The sequence below is a fragment of the Chiloscyllium punctatum genome, chromosome 6 (genome assembly GCF_047496795.1).
Source record: "Chiloscyllium punctatum isolate Juve2018m chromosome 6, sChiPun1.3, whole genome shotgun sequence".
NCBI lineage: Eukaryota > Metazoa > Chordata > Chondrichthyes > Orectolobiformes > Hemiscylliidae > Chiloscyllium > Chiloscyllium punctatum.
Genome location: NC_092744.1, coordinates 6,649,250 through 6,670,667, shown reverse-complemented (window position 1 = coordinate 6,670,667; position 21,418 = coordinate 6,649,250). Strand labels below are relative to the sequence as shown.

The 21,418-nt window shown below is 42.1% G+C and overlaps 3 protein-coding genes across 3 annotated transcripts in view; 2 read left to right on the top strand and 1 right to left on the bottom strand.

Moving 5' to 3' along the window:
- LOC140478691 (plastin-1-like) overlaps positions 1–14,275 on the bottom strand; it is a 179,825-nt gene extending 165,550 nt beyond the window's left edge. The window contains exon 1 of the mRNA XM_072571986.1: positions 14,072–14,275. The gene's annotated coding sequence lies outside the window, so the exon portion shown is untranslated. The remainder of the gene's footprint in view (positions 1–14,071) is intronic.
- Positions 3,092–4,102, top strand: paqr9 (progestin and adipoQ receptor family member 9). The gene has a single exon (XM_072571806.1). The coding sequence runs from the start codon at positions 3,092–3,094 to the stop codon at positions 4,100–4,102; it is 1,011 nt and encodes a 336-aa protein (XP_072427907.1).
- Positions 14,276–15,000: 725 nt separating the features above from the next.
- atr (ATR serine/threonine kinase) overlaps positions 15,001–21,418 on the top strand; it is an 86,700-nt gene continuing 80,282 nt past the window's right edge. The window contains exons 1-2 of the mRNA XM_072571974.1: positions 15,001–15,165; positions 20,709–20,800. Of these exons, the coding sequence (XP_072428075.1) occupies positions 15,107–15,165; positions 20,709–20,800 (151 nt within the window). The 5' untranslated portion in view covers positions 15,001–15,106. The remainder of the gene's footprint in view (positions 15,166–20,708; positions 20,801–21,418) is intronic.

Genomic DNA, 21,418 nt, shown 5'->3' with positions numbered 1-21,418 from the left:
ATGTAAGGATACTAGTGAGAGTGGGTCATTTTTTTGCGACTAATTAATGTTCATGTATCTTGGTGGCTACTTTTCTGTCTGTTTCTCCAAAGTAGTATTTAATTACAGTCCTTGCACGGTATTTTGTAAATGACATTAGTTTTGCTTGTCTGTATCGGATCTTTCAAGTTCATTAGCTGCTGTTTTAGTGTATTGGTGGGTTTGTGGGCTCCCATGATGCCAATAGGTGTGAGTAGTCTGGCAGTTATTTTCGAGATGTCTTTGATGTAGGGGAGAGTGGCTAGGGTTTCTGGACATGTTTTGTCTGCTTGTTTGGGTTTGTTGCTGAGAAATCGGTGGACTGTATTCATTGGATACCTGTTATTTTTGAATACACTGTATAGGTGATATTTAGCTGTATAAGTGTATGATGACAAAACGTCTGAAAATGAACTTTCCAGCTCAGCAAGCAAATTTACATCCAGAACTTCAACCTGAGCTATAAATCTTCCTAAAACTCACTCACCGATGATGTTGCTCATTTTGGATTAGTGGAGCTGGAAGAGCACAGCAGTTCAGGCAGCATCCAAGGAGCTTCGAAATCGACGTTTCGGGCAAAAGCCCTTCATAAGGAATAAAGACAGTGAACCTGAAGTGTGGAGAGAAAAGCTAGAGGAGGGTGGGGGTGGGGAGAAAGTAGTAGAGAGTACAATGGGTGAGTGGGGGAGGGGATGAAGGTGATAGGTCAGGGAGAAGAAGGTGGAGTGGATAGGTGGAAAAGGAGATAGGCAGGTAGGACAAGTCCGGACAAGTCATGGGGACAGTTACTGAGCTGGAAGTTTAGAACTAGGGTGAGGCGGGGGAAGGGGAAATGAGGAAACTGTTGAAGTCCACATTGATGCCCTGGGGTTGAAGTGTTCCGAGGCGGAAGATGAGGCCTTCTTCCTCCAGGCATCTGTGGTGAGGGAGCGGCGGTGAAGGAGGCCCAGGACCTCCATGTCCTCGGCAGAGTGGGAGGGGGAGTTGAAATGTTGGGAGAGTATGAATTTTCTACATCTTCAGGAGAATTCATACTCTCCCAACATTTCAACTCCCCCTCCCACTCTGCCGAGGACATGGAGGTCGTGGGCCTCCTTCACCGCCGCTCCCTCACCACCAGACGCCTGGAGGAAGAAGGCCTCATCTTCCGCCTCGGAACACTTCAACCCCAAGGCATCAATGTGGACTTCAACAGTTTCCTCATTTCCCCTTCCCCCACCTCACCCTAGTTCTAAACTTCCAGCTCAGTAACTGTCCCCATGACTTGTCCGGACTTGTCCTACCTGCCTATCTCCTTTTCCACCTATCCACTCCACCCTCTCCTCCCTGACCTATCACCTTCATCCCCTCCCCCACTCACCCATTGTACTCTATACTACTTTCTCCCCACCCCCACCCTCCTCTAGCTTATCTCTCCACGCTTCAGGCTCACTGCCTTTATTTCTGATGAAGGGCTTTTGCCCAAAACGCCGATTTCAAAGCTCCTTGGATGATGTTGCTCAACATGGTGACAAAATGTCTGAAAACAACCTGCCTGCTCAATGAGCAAACTTACAACTTATAAGTCATAGAAATATACAGGACAGAAACAAACCCTTTGGTTCAACTCGTCCATGCTGGCCAGATATCCTAAATTAATCCAGCCCCATTTGCCAGCATTTGACCGATATCTCCTCAAAACTTTTCTATTCATACGTCCATCCAGATGCCTTTTAAATGTTGTAATTGTACCAGCCTCTTCCACTTCCACTGGCAGCTCATTCCATGCATGCACCACTCTCTGTGTGAAAAAGTTGCCCCTTAGGACCCTTTTAAATCTTACCCTCTCACCTTAAATATATAGTCTCTAGTTTTGGGCTCCTCAACTCTGGAAAAAAGGCCTTATTTGCCCTATCCACACCCCTCATAATTTTATAAACCTCTATAAAGTGACCCCTTGGACAGTGAGTAAAGGGTGTGTTTACATCAGTATTACGGACCAGGAAGCCTCAGTTGCCATCTCCAGTCTATAGGGGAGGAGCAGAGTTATCACCAACATGGGCCTCAGTGACCGAAGGCGAGACAAAAGAGCAATTGAATATAAAAAAGAACACAGAATGCTGGAGGTACTCAGCAGATCATCTGTGCAGATAAAAACAGTGATAACAGTTGGAGTCCATTATGATTTGGAGGAGTTGGTGTTGGAGTGGGGTGGACAAAGTTAATATATCACAGAAGACCAGATTATAGTCCATCAGGTTTATTTGGAAGCACTAGCTTTCTAAGCACTGCTCCTGCACCAGGTGGTTGGAGCAGCGCTCAAAAAAGCTAGTGCTTCCAAATAAATCTGTTGGACTATAACCTGGTCTTGTGTGATTTTTAACCGAGTGTGTTCTACAGACAGACATGTTGAGTGTCTCCAACATATTCTACTTTTATTTCAGATTTCCGCATCTGCAGTATTTTCCATTTAATTGAGCAATTGGGTTACCCACTGATCCCAATCCGATGTAACACACTGAGGAGCACCTTGTGGACAGTAACACAGGCATCATCCTTCCAAGCACCGATGGGGGGTGGGGGGGGGGGGCGAATCCCTGTCCTTTTTAAATATGGAACAGTGTTTACCTTTCGCGTCGTTTACCTTTATTATTTCCACAGCTGAGAGTACAACAGAATAAAACACCCAACAATGCAGCCTCCAAACTTTCATGATTTGTAGATGCCGGTGTTGGACTGGGGTGTACAAAGTTAAAAATCACACAACACCAGGTTATAGTCCAACAAGTTTAATTGGAAGCACGAGCTTTCGGTGCGCTGCTCCTTCATCAGGTGGTTGTCGAATTTGCTCAACATCTTTTGTGACATCACACAGAAGAGTCTGACAACAGCAAGTGTATATCACGGCTCTGCGGAATGTCCCTGCCAGTAGAGGCTGCCCCTCACCTCTCTCAGAATGTTGAACAGATATGTCTTTGCAACTCCCGTGCCTGTGTAGCTACTGTAAATACAAAACACCGTCATGACCACCTGACACTGGAACTTCTCACGCCAACTGTTAGCCTCAATAGCAATAACACCTAACTCCACCAGGATGTATCAAAGGCGGAGGATCGATTTTCTTGCCTGTGAAGAAATACCTTGTGAAATGCGAGAGTGCTTTATCGTTTCAAGATACCGAAGGCCGAATTCTACAGTAACAGAGTGCGTGTGTTCTGTCCTGCAGCCCACAAACGAAACATTTAACTTTTGGACTCATTACATGCCGTTGCTATTTTTTCTGTATCGCTTTCATCAGATACTCTTCAAGAACGAGGAGCTTTGCTATGACCATCCATTCCTTTTACCGATGTGGTGTTTTGCCTTTGGTGTCTCAATAATCTTTGCTGAAAGTTGTGCCGCACATTTATTTAATTCTGTCTCACAGCAGCTCCGTCAAATCTTCTACTACATGGATTACGTCGCCTTCAATCTCTATGGGTTTGGATCCGCTATCGCCTGTTACTATTATATATTCCCACTGCTGACTGTCATGAACCCTATGCTGCTGGAAGGGAATGGACTATGTACAGAATACAGTCATGTGGTCAAATTTTACTCTGCTTTCTGTATTCCTGGGACATTCTTGTTGCTCGTTATTTGCACTATTGCCATTTGCAAAACTTATATTGACTGGGCACAAAATCGCTACATAATCAGGGCAATTGTATTTCTCATACCACTCAGTGTGTCAGTGCCCATACTCATAGATATTTTTTATTTTGACCTTCCTTTGAAAAATCCACACGTATTTTTTTATTTTTGGAGACAGCGCACGTGGCTTCTGCTCGCAATTATGTTTAACGTGAGCAGAATTCCAGAGAGATTTTGGCCGGGCCAGTTTGATGTGATAGGACAGAGTCATCAGTGGTTCCATTTGTTTAGTTTCCTGACTGTTTATGACCAACTCTGTTATTTGGAATATGGATTCAACACTTTGGTTGAATCACCGCCAATGATCCCGAAGTTTGCCGACACAATGGGCGCAATGTTCCTTTTATTGCTGAGCTTTTTACTGGTGATTAAGGGACTTGCTAAGCAGTCACCTGTTTACATATATAATTAATAAAGTTTCCAAGTTGTGGATTTGGGCGATAAAACGATTGTGAACCCAACACGTTTTGCCTACTGCTAGGAATACTGCAATTGTTTCCCATATTTCATCATCTCTTAAAGTTTTAGATTTCCTAACAGCAACGAGGTGAAATTTTTTATCGGCATGGGTCAAAAGAATTTATGATTGAGGTTAAATTTTGTATGATGTACAGCAAGATGGCTCATTTAATCCCCTCTTATTCCTCCATGTATTGTTAAGAGATGTTTTGTAAGTGTTCCTTATCGGCTTAGCTTCCCACTCATATAAGGATTTAATCGGCAAATTTCTTCCATTAGAAGGCAATTTGTACTTTTCCTATTATTTTCAAATATTATTCAACTGTAAATTGGCTTGAATATTGTGATTCCACCTAGCAGGGTCAATCTCTCTGGCAGATGATATCTCATCCTTTATTATAACATGATTGGGGCAGCACGGTGGCGCAGTGGTTAGCACTGCTGCCTCACAGCGCCAGAGACCCGGGTTCAATTCCCGCCTCAGGCGACTGACTGTGTGGAGTTTGCACGTTCTCCCCGTGTCTGCGTGGGTTTCCTCCGGGTGCTCCGGTTTCCTCCCACAGTCCAAAGATGTGCAGGTCAGGTGAATTGGCCATGCTAAATTGTCCGTAGTGTTAGGTAAGGGGTATGGGTGGGTTGCGCTTCGGCGGGGCGGTGTGGACTTGTTGGGCCGAAGGGCCTGTTTCCACACTGTAAGTAATCTAATCTAATCTAAATAAGGCTAAGAAAATATTGGTAAAATTATAGAGTTTTGTGAGACTTCACCTGGATTAATATGTAAAACTTAGATTCTGTACGTAACAGAAAGACATTTTTCCCTCAAGAGGGTGCAAAGAAGGTTCAATGGATTGATTTCTGAGCTGAGATGGTTGACCTTATTAATTTGAACTTATATTATGTGACGCTTAGAAGAATGAAAAGTGTCAGAACATGGGGTCAGCTATTTCTCAATATGATATTTCTTCACTCAGACTTTTAATCTTTGGAATTCTTGATCTCAGAAAGTATGGACACTTTGTTAATAGGTATATTCAAGAATGAGTCAAAAAGTGTGGTGCTGGTAAAGCACAGCTGGTCAGGCAGCATCCGAGGAGCAGGAGAGTCAACATTTTGAGCCTAAGCTCTTCATCAGTCTCATGCCTGAAATGTCGACGCTCCTGCTTCTCAGATGCTGTCTGACCGACTGTGCCTTTCCTACACCACACTTTTTGACTCTGATCTCCAGCATCTGCAGTCCTTACTTTCTCCATATTCAAGAATGAGTTTAAAACAATTTTGGATTCTATGGGGGCATGATCATAAAGAAAGGCAGGGCAGGCTAATCTGAAGAACCTTTTGCCCCACTCCTCATTCTTTAGTTTGTTGTGAGTAGGAAATTAATTTCCATTTTTCCATGTGAAACAACTTATGTCATACCTTAGCCAAAAGTATAAAAACATAGGAAAAGTTTTCTTTTTTATTCATTCATGGGATATGGACATCACTGGCAGCATTAATTGCTCATTCCTAGTTGCCAGTCAATCACATTGGCTGTGGGTCTGGAGGCCAGACCAGGTAAAAATGACAGTTTCTTTTCCTAAAGGATATTAGTGAATAAGATGGGATTTTCCAAGAATTGGTAACAGTTTCACGATCATCATTTCACTCCTAATGCCAGATTTTTAAAATTGAATTCAAATTGGTCAAGACTGATTTTGAACCCAGGTCCTCAGAACATTCTCTCCATCTCTGGATTAATAGACAGCGATAATAACATGAAGCCATTGTGTCCCCTAAATCTGTTTCTTTAGATATTTAAAGAAGACTTAACAAAATAACCTAATGCTATAGAAATGAGCCTGGGAAATTAATAAGAGGACATAGAGAGGTGGCAGACAAATTTAATAGAAACTTTGCATTGATCTTCATTAGAGAGGATACAAGTAATATCCTGGAAATAGTTGTAAACCAGGAATTGACAGTGAGTGAGGAACACAAGAAAATTACAATTACCAGGTAAGTAGTACTGAGTAAATCGTTGGAACTATGAGGTGACAGATCCCTAGGCCCTCATGGATTTCATTCTAGGGTTTTAAAGCAAGTAGCAAGTAAGATATATAAAGAAGAACTGTGGATGCTTGGAAAACAGAAACACAGACAAAAACCAATATTGCTGGATAAACTCAGCAGGTTTGGCAGCATCTGTAGAGAGGGATCAGAGTTAATGTTTCAAGTCCACTGAAAAAAAGAAGTGGGAAACATCCTTTCCATATCTATTCTATCAAGACCCTCAGGATCTTACATGTTTCACTCACTGTTCTAAAACCAGCAAAGTTTGTGCAACATTTCCTCATAAAACAAAACACACATGTCACGTATTAGTCTGGTAATCCTTCTCTGTTAATGCATTTACACTTCTAATGTATTTACATCATTCCCAAAATAAAGTGACCAATACTGTGCACAGTACTCCAGATGTAGTCTAGTTGGTACCTTGTATAACTGAAGCATAACTTCCCTTCTTCAGTATTCAATTCCCCTCACAATAAATAATAACATGCCTTTAGCGTTCTTAATTACTTGCTGTACCTGCTATTAATATTTTATGATTCATGAACTAGGACAGCCAGATCCCTCTAATTCTCAGAGATCTGCAATCTATCACCATTTAGATAATATGCTTCTTTTTCATAGACCTTGCAAAAATGGACAATCTCACATCTTCTGACATTTATACTTCCTTTACAAGATCTTTGCCTATTCACTGAATTCATCCTCTTGTAAGCTCAAGTCCTCTTCAAAACCTGCTTTCTTCCCTATTTTTAGTAAACATACTTCTGTTTCTTCATTGAAGTCATTGATATAAATTGTGAACAGTTGAGGTCTCTACACTACTCCCTGTGGTACACCATTTATTACATCTTGCTAACCTTTAAAGGACCCATTTATGCTTACTTTCTGCTTTCATTTAGTAAGATGGGGAGGAACAGCGACAGCATATCACTGATTGTTAATTGAGAGATCTAGGAAACATCTCAGGGACCTGGGTTTCAATCCTGCCATGGAAAGTGGTGAAATTTGAATTCAATAAAAATCTTGAACTAAAAGCCGAGTGAAAACCACAATTCCATTTTGAACTGTCAGACCCACTGAAACAGGTTGACTCTTAACTGCCAGCAATGCCGTCATCTCATGAATAAATAAAAAAAAGGCTTTTTTTTTCATGTCCATAAGACCATAAGACATAGGAGTGGAAGGAAGGCCATTTGGCCCATCGAGTCCACTCCCCCATTCAATCATGGCTGATGCGCATTTCAGCTCCACTTACCAGCGTTCTCCCCGTAGCCCTTAATTCCTCTAGACAACAAGAATCTATCAATCTCGGGCAACAAGCAACTCACTACACCATGAGCTTTTATTGTTCATGATAACTTTTGACATGGCACTTTATCAAATGTTTTTTGGAAATCTTAGTAGCATCCATCCACAGCTTGTTAGTTCCTCAAAGAACTCCAACAGATTGGTTATACGTAATTTCCCTTTCACAAAACCACGTTGAGTCTTCCTGATTAACTTGAACTTGCCCTGCTGTAACTTCTTTAAGAATTGCTTTTAACATTCTCCCTTTGACAGTTGTTCAGCCAACTGGCCTGTAATTTCTTGCTGTCTGTTCCCTCCTTTTTTGAACTTCATACCTTCCAACCTAATGGGACCTTCCCAGAATGAAGTTTTGGAAAATTAAAACTATTTCCTCAATTTTCTTACTAATCACATTTTTATGACTCTTATGACAAAGTCATTAGGATCCAGGCAACTGTCAGCCTGGAGTTCCAACCATTTACTCAGTACCACCTCTCTGCCAAATGTGATTTTCCAGAACTCCTCTCTCCCTTTCTTTTCTTGATTTGTTGCTACTTCTGGGACATTACTTGTTATCATCTGTAGTGAAGGCTGATGCAAGACACCTGACAGTTCTGAAAAAGTGTCACTGGACAAGAAACATTAACTCTCATTTCTGTCCACAGATGATGACAGATCTGCTGAGTTTTTCCAGCAATTTCTATTTTTGTTTTTGTTGTGAAATACCTGGTTAAATTAATATGCCACACATACATATTACCACAAAATGTCAAGCACAAAATGAGTCTCACATACACCCAGAGTGCCAAAGCCTGTCAGGTATACCTAATTTCCAGGTATCATTACAACATGAGGGTCTTCCCAATGTACAATGAATGTCATATACGCAAATGGCACCAGAGACTAAGAGATGCAAAATGAATTCTACAATCACATGCTATATAACTGAAAGAATTATACCCAAACTGACTCTCAGTATCAAGGAGTGAAAGATTCTGGTGAATGAATCCATCAGTGACAAATAACATCATAGGATAGTCAGTTTGGAATAAATCTCATATACCTGTACACAAATAATAAGAAGAGGTTCAGAATTTCCCAAACTCCATTATACTGCCAGAGAGTGATATGTACACAGCATTTACATTTGCAGCACCAGAGATCGATAGGTATAGAATAAACCAACATTCACATACAGCATGGGACACAAGTATTGTGTTTGTTTTACTGCTTTGGTTATGCAAATATCTGCAGTAAATATCCATATGGCTGCTGAAGGCTAAAGTTTAGTTCCAGTTCATGAGTTAATATTTTTGTTATGCATTGCAGGATTCCTAGCCTCTGACCTGTTCTTGTAGGCATTATATTTATATGACTGGTCCAGTTTACATTTTGGTCAATGGTAATTCCTGGGAAGTTAATTATGGGGATTCAATGATTATGGTGCCATTGGGTGTCAAGGGGTGATGATTGGATTCTCTCTTGTTGGAGATGGTCATTGTCTGGGACTTGTGTGGTGCCAACGTCACTTGCCAGTTTTCAGCCTAAACCTGAAAGTTGACCAGGTTTTGTTGCAATTTCCTATGGATTGCTTCAGTGTCTGAAGAGTTCATGAATGGTTCAGAAAATTGTCTAATGGTTGGTAAATATTCCCACTTTTGACATTTTGATGGAAAGTTGATGGAAAGATATTGATGAAGCAGCTAAAAATGGTTGGGTCAAGGATACACCCTGAGGAACTTCTGCAATTATGTCCTGGAGCTGAGATAATTGACTTCCAACAACCACAACCATTTCCCTTTGTGTCAAGTAAGACTCCAACCAATGGAAGGTTTTATCTGATTGCCATTTGCAAGGGCTCCTTGGTGCTACTCTTGGTCAGATGCTGCCTTGATGTCACCTCACCTTTAGAGTTTGCTGTTTTGTGCATGTTTGGACTATGACTGTAATGATGTCAGAAACCAAACTGAGAATCAGTGAGCAGGTTATATTAAGTGCCAATTGATAGCACTGCTGACCTTCTTCCTGACCTCTCCGTCCCCACCCCACTCCAGCCTATCACCCTCACCTTGACCTCCCTCCACCTATTGCATTCCCAAAGCCCCTCCCTCAAGTCCCTCCTCCCTACCTTTTATCTTAGCCTGCTGGACACACTTTCCTCATTCCTGAAGAAGGGCTTATGCCAAAAAAGTTGATTCTCCTGTTCCTTGGATGCTGTCTGACTTGCTGCGCTTTTCCAGCAACACATTTTCAGCACTGCTGAAGAACCTTCCATCACTTTGCTGACAAATAAGAATGAACTGATGGGGCAGTAATTGACCAAGTGTATTTTTTTATGGACAGAAATACCTGAGCAATTTTTGACATAACCAGGTAAATGCCAATGTTGGATACGTGTTAGAAGCATAGTTATAAAAATACAATGCCCTATAAGGAAACAAATCTGCTATCCTTACCTGGGCTGGACTAAATGTGATTCCTGACATGCAGCAATGTGGTTGACTCTTACACCACCTTTGAAATGCCTGAGAGTAACTGTGGTATACAAGCTGTTTAAGGACGGGCAATAAATGGCTATCTTATCAGTAAAACCAATATCCAGTGAATAAAGGAAATCTGTAGCACTGATGAATTATACACAATTCCAGAGATTGACACTTTTTAAAAAAATTCTTAGTCATTTACCATTGGATGTGGATGTTGCTTGCTGGGCTAGTATGTATTGCCCATCCCTAGTTGCTCTCAAGGAAATGGTGAATTGTCGTCTTGAATCGCTGCAGTCCATTTGGTGTAGGTATACCCACAATGCTGTTAGAGAGGAAATTCCAGGATTTTTGACCCAGTGATACTGATTGTACATTTCCAAGTCAGTACGGTGATGGCTTGGTGGGGAACTTGCAGGTGGGGGTGTTCCTGTGTATCTGCTGCACTTGTCCTTCTCACTGGATGTGGTTTTGGGTTTGGAAGGTGTTATTTAAGAAGCTTTAGTGAACTTCTGCAATGCATCTTCTCATGAGTACACGCTGCTGCTACTACTGAGTGTTGGTAGTGGAGGGACTGAATGTTTGTAGATGCAGTGTCAATCGAGTGTGCTGCTTTGTCCTGGAGGATGACAAACTTCCTTAATATTGTTGGAGCTGTATACATCCAGGCCAATGGGGAGTTATTCATTACAATCCTGACTTGTGCCTTGTAGGTGATGGATAGGTTTTTAGGAGGCAAGCACTACTCCTACATTTCATGCACGGTGATCGGCATGCCAATTATGGAAGCTGCTGCCATGCAAGGACCTCAGCAATTGGTCAGAAGTGGGTTATTTTTTTAAAATTAAATTCCCTAGAGTGGAAACAGGCCCTTCGACCCAACAAGCCCACAATGACCCTCTGAAGATCAACCCACCCAGACCCATCTTTCTCTGACTAATGCACCTAACACTATGGGCAATTTGGCATAGCGAATCCACCTGACCTGCACATCTTTGGATTGTAGGAGGAAACCAGAGCACCGGGAAGAAAACCACAAAGACATGGGGAGAATGTGCAAACTCCATACAGACAGTAGTCCAAGGCTGGAACTGAACCCAGGTCCCTGATGCTGTGAGGCTGCAGTGCTAACCACTCAGTCACCATGCTGCCCTTGTCACCTGTTGCAAGACTCTTCGTCTCTGACCTGATCTTGTAGCCACAGAACTTAGATGATAATTCCAGTTCATTTTTTGGTCAATGACAACATGACACAAAACTTGGAAATGTAATAATGAGTTATGAATGCAAAGTAAAAACTGCAGATGCTAGTCATAGAGATGTACAGCATGGAAACAGACCCTGCGGTCCAACCTGTCCATACCAACCAGATATCCCAACCCAATCTAATCCCACCTGGTGATCTGAAATAAAAACAGAAAGTGATACAAAAACACATCTGGTCAAACAGCTTCTGAGAGAGAGATTGAGAGGTAATGTTATTCACAGAGAACAGCACAACTTGCAAGGTTTCCTCCAGGCTATTCACCAAGTTTGAAAATTCTTCTGTTGCTGGGTCAACGTCTTGGAGCTCCTTCCCTAACAGCATTGCATCTGCCTATACCAAATGGACTGCTGTGATTGAATAAAGCAGCTCACCAACATCTTAAAGGCAATAAATTCCGTTAATGTGTAAAAGAAAAACCTGCAGGATAAATAATTGCCATTACAAGGGAATAAATTCTATTAAGGGGAAATCATATGGAAATTATATGAATTTACTGAGAATTTGAGTCATTTTCACCAAGAGTGGATATTTCTCAGTGTCATTTGACACAGTGAATTGCTATAATTATTGGAGGTGGATCTTGGAAAAAAATCTCAAGAATAGGCTGCAGACAATAATTCTTATTAGTGATCCTCACAGATCAGAGAGACTTGAAATCAGTTATTGATAACTTTCTAGAGTTAAATTGAGAGAAGTCTTGGAGCAAAGTGGCAAAGTCCCTACCACTGAACCAGGAAGTAGTGGTTCCAGTCCCAACTGCTTCAGAGATGTCAATTTTCCAGCTCCTTTGATGCTGCCCGACTTGCCGTGTCTTTCCAGCTCTAATTTTTAAGCAATATGTAATAAGATATCCCTCAGGATCTTTCCCTTCACGTAATCTTCATTATCATAGAGTTTGCAACTGCCTGTGTAATCTCAACACTGAGATAATTTGAGTTATTTCTGTGAGAACAAACCAGATATTCAGAAGGTGTCTATAAAGTGTCAGTGAAACAGTTAGAAACTGAGAAAGTTGAGGAAGGGCTGTTCCTCCTTTGACATTTATTGAGTCATAGAGATGTGCATCATGGAAACAGATCGTTTGGTCCAACTTGTCTATGCCGACCAGATATCCTAACCTAATCTAGTCCCATTTGTTAACACTTGGTCCAGATCCCTCTAAACCCTTCCTATTCATGTACCCATCCAGATGCCTTTTAAATGCTGTAATTGTACAAGCCTCCATCACTTTCTCTGGCAGTTCATTCCATGCATGCATCACCCTGTGTGTCAAAACATTGCCCCTCAGGTCCCTTTTAAATCTTTCCCCTCTTACCATAAACCTATGCCCTCTACTTCTGGACTCCTCCAACCCAGGGAAAATACCTTGTCAATTTATCCTATCCATGCCCCTCATGATTTTATAAACCTCTATAAGGTCACCCCTCAGCCTCTGACTGTCCAGGGAAAACAGCCCCAGCCTATTCAACCTCTCCCTATAGCTCAAATCCTCTAACTCTGGCAACATTCTTGTAAATCTTTTCTGAACCTTTCAGTTTCCAATAGGAAAATTTCTAATAGGAAGACCAGAATTGCATGCAACATTCCAAAAGTGGCCTAACCAATGTCCTGTACTCAATGCTCTGAACTCAATGCTCTGACCAATAAAGGAAAGCATACTAAACACCTTCTTCACTATCCTGTCAACCTGCAACTCTACTTTCAAGGAGCTATGAACCTGCACTCAAAGATCTTTTTGTTCAGCAACACTCCCTAGGACCTTATCACTAAAGGGTATAAGTCCTGCTCGGATTTGCTTTTCCAATATGCAACACCACGCATTTATCTAAATTAAACTCCATCTGGCACTCCTTGGCCCATCTGGAGTACTCTGAGGTAACCTCCTTCACTGTCCACTACACCTCCAATTTTGGTGCCATCTGCAAACTTACTAACTGTACCTTTTATGCTCACATCCAAATCATTTATATAAATGATGAAAGATAGTGGACCCAGCACTGATCCTTGTGGCACTCCACTGGTCACAGACCTCCAGTATGAAAAGCAACCCTCCACCACCACCCTGTCTTCTACCTTCAAACCAATTCCATATTCAAATGGCTAGTTCTCCCTGTATTCCATGAGATCTAACCTTGCTACTTCTTCAAAAAAAAAAGCTAAATCAAGTTTGTGAGACATGATTTCCCACACACAAAGCTGTGCTAGTGATCCTTATTCATTCCCTGCCTTTCCAAATACATGTAAATCCTGTCCCTCAGGATTCCCTCCAACAAAGTGCCCACCACCAGTCAGGCTCACCAGTCTATAGTTCCCCAGTTTTTCCTTACCACCTTTCTTAAATATTGGCACAATATTAACCAACCTACAAAGTGATGAAATGAGTTCACCTTTCGTAATCCATGAGATTCTTTGTGAATGATATTTTCAAGTGAGACTTCCTGCCTTGCCCATTGCAACAAGCACAGCGGTATTAGCTCCCAGAAAATCCAGACCATTTATTGCTCTCCATATCCCAACATTTCCCCAATTTCCTCACACAAGTTACTACCACCAGGCATTTCCAATACATTAGACCATTAATTCCCATCAGATATTTCCCATAGATTATTCCAATCACTCTGATCAGGTGTTGCTAACTGATTACCAAACTAACTCGCATAATTTAAAGATGAAAATAATTTATTAAATCCCTCAGTTTCATCATACACCAACAATCCCAGTGGTTAGATCCACTAACCTCTGATTTTCAAGATTATTACTCCCCAATTCCCCTGCACCATCCAGCCCAGGGGACGATTTGATGAGTTTATACTCAATGAGCTAAACTACTCACATTTCTAACGGATTTTACCAACAGGCATTTCTCCCGCTCTCGACCGCGTTCAAATTTAGCGCGTGCACCTCGAGTGCACGTGACCAACGGACGAAACCAATCAGACAGCCCCGCCCGTGCGGCTGATCCGCGGACGGCAGGCTGAGCCAATCAAAGAGCTCAGATCCGTGGAGGCGTCACTCACACCGTGAGGTTGTGGAGACGGACAGGCGCACGCGATAGAAACCACGCTCGTGACCCCTGAGTGGGCGTGGCGATATCAAAGCGAGGCCGGACTGGGCTCCAATGTGAGAGCGGGCGGCGCACGTCGGGTGCCATGAGATGGACGTGATTACCCACCCCGTGCACTGAATGGGCGGACCCAGTGATAGTGCCCGCCCCTGTGCACTGAGTGGGCGGACCCAGTGATAGTGCCCGCCCCTGTGCACTGAGTGGGCGGGAGTCAGTGATAGTCCCCGCCCCTGTCCACTGAATGGGCGTGGGTCAGTGATAGTCCCCGCCCCTGTGCACTGAGTGGGCGGGAGTCAGTGATAGTCCCCGCCCCCTGTGCACTGAGTGGGCGGGGGTCAGTGATAGACTCCGCCCCTGTGCACTGAATGGGCGGGAGTCAGTAATAGTCCCCGCCCCTGTACACTGAGTGGGCGTGGGTCAGTAATAGTCCCCGCCCCCTGCGCACTGAGTGGGCGGGGGTCAGTGATAGACTCCGCCCCTGTGCACTGAGTGGGCGGGGGTCAGTGATAGACTCCGCCCCTGTGCACTGAGTGGGCGGGGTCAGTGATAGACTCCGCCCCTGTGCACTGAGTGGGCGGGGGTCAGTGATAGACTCCGCCCCTGTGCACTGAGTGGGCGGGGGTCAGTAATAGTCCCCGCCCCCTGTGCACTGAGTGGGCGGGGGTCAGTAATAGTCCCCGCCCCCTGTGCACTGTGTGGGCGGGGTCAGGCCGGTGGCGCGGTTTTGTGAGCGCTCTGTGAGAACGGGAATAAATTTAAAGTGAAACCGTTGAGCGTCTTCGCGAGGTGGGTGTTTTTGACAGGATGTGTGAACAGGGGCTGGAGATGGCCTCCATCCTGCCGGCTCTGCGGGAGTTGGAGAGGTGAGCTGTTTTCGTGTCTTTGCCTTGCTCCCGTGGAGCAGAGAGAGACTAGGCCCCGCCATCAGTCACCTGTAAAAGTGGGACATCTCAGTGTCTGAGCTGACCCGACCTGGATACCTCCTCACTGACACCTTCCACATTAACACTTCAACCTTATCTCAATCAGAAACATACCATCCGATTGATTCATTGTCAAATCTGAAGTGTTTTATTTGAAGTGCTCTGCTAAGTCTGATAAGAAATAGGACCAGGTGAAGGCTGTTGGGTCCACCGAGTCTGCCCTAGTTTAATGCTTTTGACCACGTTTTGGAGGAAAATTATACATTTGATTGATGGTACTGTGATCTTGACTCTTGGTTAACGCGTTATTTTATTTCTCGGTCAGAAATCTTAAGACATAGGTTTATTGAAGTCACAAGCTTGCAAGGTGCTGCTCCCTCGTCGGCTGAAGTGAAGGGAAGCACTCAGGCACAGAATTTGTAGGCAGAGAGATCTCAAATCATCTTATCTCCAATGTGAATCAAAACATCAATCTGAGAGACGAAATGATGCTAGGCATCAGAGTCAAGATTAGAGAGGTGCTGGAAAAGCTCAGCAGGTCAGGCAGTATTCGAGCAGCAGGAAAATCGATATTTCAGGCAAAAGCCCTTCATCAGTAATTCCTCATTCCTGATGAGGGGCTTTTGGCCGAATCATCGATCTTCCTGCTCATCGGATGCTGCCTGACCTGATGTGCTTTTCCAGCATCACACTAATCGTGACTCTGATCTCCAGCATCTGCATTCCTCACTTTTGCCCTGATGCTGGGCATCAGCCTGTTCTGAGATTTTATGACACATCTCTGAACTGGTGGGACTTGAACCCAAGCCTCCTGGGCTACTGCACCACAAGAGCCATTCAAATGTGCTTTTGTATTTACTGTGTATCTTGTTTAGATAATGTCTAGATATTATAGCTGTGGCTTCATCACATCTGTGCCATTTGGATGTGTGATTGTGGCTTGGATTCTGGATTCATTTAAGAAAGAATTGGATAGAGCTCTTAAAGATAGTGGAGTCAAGGGTTATGGAGATAAGGCTGGAACAGGATACTGATTGGGAATGATCAGCCATGATCATATTGAATGGCGGTGCAGGCTCGAAGGGCTGAATGGCCTACTCCTGCATCTATTGTCTATTGTGCAAAATCTAGTCTCAGAAGTAACAGCCCTGATGGAATTTTCTTTCAGATGAGAAGTTAAACTTTTTGTTGTATGCCAAAAGATCCTATGGCACTCTATTGAAGGAGACCTTGGGAGCTCTGTCTGGTGTATTGTTAGTGCATATCTACTGAACAATATCTCTCAAACAACTGATCTGGTAAACTTTTCATTCATGACATGTAGGTATTGCTAGTTAGACTAATATTTATTGCCCATCCCTAAATGCCCAGAGAGAAGTCAACCATGTTGCTGTGGGTCTGGAGTCCCATAGGCCAGACCAGGTAAGGTTGGCAGTTTCTTTCCCCAAAGGGTTCCAAATTTTTATGATATTCAAGTTCTACCATTTGCTATGGCGGTCTCCAAACCTGTATCCCCAGAACATTATCTGTATCTCTGGATTAACAGTCCAGCAATAATACCATTAGGCTATCATTTCCCCTAATATCACATTACAGTGCATGATTTTATTAAAAGAAAGTAGGCTGTGGCACTAACTGCTTTCCAAAATCTATTTAATTGGCTGTAAAACAATGCAGTGTTCTGAGTTTGTAGTAAGCATGACTTTCTTCCTCCTCAGGATTGTATGTTGATGTCAGACAAAATGGACAGAAGTCCGAGGAAAAATAGAATCTGATAAGGGGTGGGATACTCAAAGCAGTTAGAAGATCATTGAAACTCTCGAAGAAGTAATAAGGATTTCAATGACCATTATGAAGGAAGGTAACATGACTGATGGAAATAGATGGCCTTGTGATTTGGAGGTAAAAACAATGACTGCAGATGCTGGAAACCAGATTCTGGATTAGTGGTGCTGGAAGAGCACAGCAGTTCAGGCAGCATCCAAGGAACTTCGAAATTGACGTTTCGGGCAAAAGCCCTTCATCAGGAATAAAGCCTGTGATATAGAGGATTTAAGGATGAAAACCTTGATTAGGATGGTGGTGAGGTTAACAACAGGCTGGTTTAGCTTCTGGCAGTGACAAAAGTGGTGATGGAGAGATAAAGATAGCTGATGGGGTGAGAGAAAATGGTTTTGATGTTTCCAGTATTTAAATGGAGGAAATTTTAGTTAATCTCATTGAATATTGGACAGGCATTCTGGCAGTGGAAGGATCAGGAGGTGGTGGAGAGTGGAGCTTTGTACCATCAGGGTGTGTGTGTGTGTATGTTGTCTGCCCTGTCCTGGAATGATGTCACAATGTACATCAATGAAGGAAATGCTTAAGAAGATGATTGTGTCAAAGATAAGTTGTTTCTTGAGAGGCTGTTGTTGCTTTTGGATCTGTGAACAGAAATAAATAATTTGTAGTTATGTATTGTCTTTCCCATGACTTTGCAAAATGCATCACTGCCAATTAAATACTTTTACATAACTGAATAAATTATGACAACAAACTAGTGCTCTGCAATATTCCACAAACAGCAATGAAACAATTTACTAGATGCAGTCTTTTACTGAAGTTCTTTGAGGACCAGCTGTTTATGATCCCAGCTAATGGAACTGACTTGTTCAGTTAAATGCAGACTGAAACCTGGCTTGATAGATTTGCTTTGGTTTTAATGAGATGATTTTTCAATGGAACAAAAACAGGAAATACTGCAGATTCAGATTTATCAATAAAGCAGAATATCATTGAGAAAAAGAAATGAAGATAAACTTGAGTGAACATTGTTGCAGAGTGATAGTGTCCGTATCCTGAACCAGCAGGTCCACGTTCAAGGCCCACCTGCTCCAGAAGTGTGTATTAACATCTCTGAACAAATTGAATAGAAAAACAGATTAAATAAAAAAAACAAACTACTTGGGTATATTGTTAACTTATAGATTTTTGTTTTTAAACCAAAAATATAATTCAATCTATTAATCCCAAAAAAACTCTCCTTTTCCAAGACTCAAACTGTGGAGAATTCTCTTGTATATCACACGAAAGGCTAAATTTAATTAGTTGTAGTTTATTGTCCCTGTCTTCAAAGTCTGAAGGCTCTGTTTGGACACTTGAACCGTTTCAGGATTTTAACCAAACAGTTTTGAACTTTTAAATTCAACTCCTTACACTGGGTTAGCAGTATCCTAAACCACCACCCTTTCTCAGGAGCAACCTGTTTTACATATTAAAGTTTACCCAAGACTTCTGCAAAACTGCCCAATAAAATCCAAAAGCTTTTTTTTTCCCCCCTGAGGTTTTGGTATTTCCCCCAAGCCCCCCAAAAAATCTGGAATTTATGATCTTGAAGCCAAATTCACTACACTGTTTATTTTGTTTGCTTGTAAATTCTCCCAATGAAAACAACCTCATTTATTCTCCAGGAAGTCTCTCTCTCATACTTTTGTTTTCGAAATAATCACAAGTTAATCATTAAATCCCCTCAGAAACACTGAAGCCTCGTATGCAATTGGTTCAAAATGAGAAAGTCCAAAATAAATGGTGTTAAAATGGGATGCATGTACTGGCACCCAAGGCCATGTTCATGAGCAGCAATATCTCTCATAAACTACTTAAATTAAGGGTGTCAAGTACGGGTTGGTGGAAAAATGTGTAAGAATATATTGGGGTTAAGAAGAATTAGCACATTAAGCCAAGTAGAATTGTTAATTTTTAATGATGTGCATGGATGTGTGCTTACACAAGTGGAAATAATTGGCTGAGTGTGCAATTGGCAGTCATCAGATCATTGATGCTAACAAACATATTGATTGAAATATATATATCTATCACCTTACATCACACAACACACTGGGAAAATTTCCCTCTTCTTTGAGTAGAGCTATGTATGTTCACCAGAGCAAGGTCCACACCTTGGATCTAATGCTTGATCTGAAAGATGGCATGTCAGAAAGTATAATATGATTTTAGCACTGCAGTGACATGTGGCTATAGGTTCAGTGTTCCAGTTTCTATAGTTGGTCCTGCAGTCAATACTCAGAAGTATAGCTCCAACCATTGAGCCAAGTTAACATGGAAAGTAGATGACCAGGTGAGAAGAGTTCCACTGAACTGGATGAATAGACACTGCAGTTAGTTGTGTCTAAACTAGCAGAAATGTTGAGGAGGAAGTGAAGAGATATAATGTACAATGGTCACACACACTGAATATAATTTGTGACTTGGTTTAGATTTGTTTTAATGTAACCTGAAGTTAAAAGAAGGGATGCATGTGGATTTGGGAAATATCAGTACTTGCAAGGATTTAAAAGAAAAAATTGGAGATGGAGCAATATTTTATAAGAACATAAGGATAGTGGCTGAATGGCCTATTCCACCTTTGTTGGGTAGGCTTGAATAGTGTTATGAAGCAGGCCGTACCTCAATATTTTAAGAATGTAGCCTAAACTCTAACCCTTCTTATTTTAAAGGCAGATATGAAGTGGGTGTTCGGGTGTGATGCAGTTGGTCAAACTACTCGGCTTTAAGCAAAACAGAATTTATTTAAACATTACAGTTGAAACATGAACGAAAGAATATGGAATTTAGAATAACTTGACTATTGGAAAACGTAACTAACTCGATACAGCAACTTAACTAAGAAGCTGTTCCAATCCAGTAACATTCCATAAACACACCCCTTGGTAAAAAGGTAAATTGAAATACAGATTCTTACGGGTAGGAGGGAACAACTTACAAAGAGATTTCAGAGAGAAAGTCAGTAATTTTCTGCTGAAGCTTGGACCCTGTCTGGATCTTGTGCCTGCTACAGCTAAAACAAACTAGAAAAAACCTGAACTGGGAGAACTGGCCACTCCCCTGCCATTTTTAAACTCTGCCTTTACAACCTCTCTTGAAGAAAACCAAGGACAAAATAACCTTTTTAAAGTGACAGCATTGTCACAATAGAAATGGAACTGGTGATAAGGGGATCTGAGGTATGGCTTTGACAAAAAGAAGGAGAGGAGTGGAACAGAGTGAGTGAGTTCAAATGAATGTGTTGGTACCAAAGAATTTGTAAGATTGTTAGAGCTGAGTGGAGTAGACATAAGCGAAGTTAAACTTACAAATAGAAGTATACCAACAAAGTGGAAATAATTGTTTCCTGGTGACTTGGTGATGCTAAATGACAAGTAAGTTTCTGAACTTGAATTTAAGCATATCATGATATATTGTAAGTCAAGAGAGTGGCGCTGAAAAAGCGGAGCAGGAAAATCAATGTTTTGGGCAAAAGCCCTTCATCAGGAAAGCCCCTCATTCCTGATGAAGGGCTTTTGCTGGAAATGTTGATTTTTCCTGCTCCTGGGATGCTGCCTGACCTGCTCTGCTTTTCCAGCACCACACTCTTGACTCTAATCTCCAGCATCTGCAGTCCTCACTTTCTCCATAATATGTTGAAACCTGATTTCCCCAAACAGTGCCCGCCCAGAAGATTACAATACTGTGGTGCAGAAGCCAAGACAGATTCTTTGTCAGTTTGTTGACAAAATGCTCACAGATGTGGATGTTGGTAAGTACATTCCCCCTACTCCTACACTTATCATTTGTAGATAAAATACAATGTGAATTATTCATATTTTGGTTTTATATTTAAAGAAGGAGTTACTCAAGCAGCTTATGAGAAAAAGTAATTAACTTTTAATTCTAAATCCCATCTGCAGAAGATCTCTTTCCAGGCATCTGTCTGTCTTATGAGATGATGAACTATGTAACTTTTGGGTTGAATGTCATCTGTTATGACATTCCCAAACATTTTCTCACTGTGACCTCATTTTGAGGCTTGAAATTGTCTTTACCACTGAGGAAGAACTGAGAAAGCAGGAACACAACTGTAATAACTTGATTGGAACTTGATAGCAACCATTGCTCCTTGGGAGCTCATGACCCCAAAATGTTAGCGCTCAACCCCACGAGGTCCTGACACCTAACTTTGGGAAGTCATGCTATAGAGGCTGATTCTTGAGTGGCAGTCCTTTCTGCAGCTAACAGAATTGCACATGCCTCAGATTCACTTTTTTCCCTCCTGTCCCCCTCTCTTCTGCCATCTGATCATTTCTTTTGACCTCTGCATTTCCTATACTTGTTTTTTACAGGGTAGAAACTAGGAGACAGAGATGTAAGGTAAAAT

What these genes read in the sequence shown, in the direction of transcription:
- paqr9 (XM_072571806.1), top strand. Translation starts at nt 3,092, where the DNA reads ATGTATCAAAGGCGGAGGATCGATTTTCTTGCCTGTGAAGAAATACCT.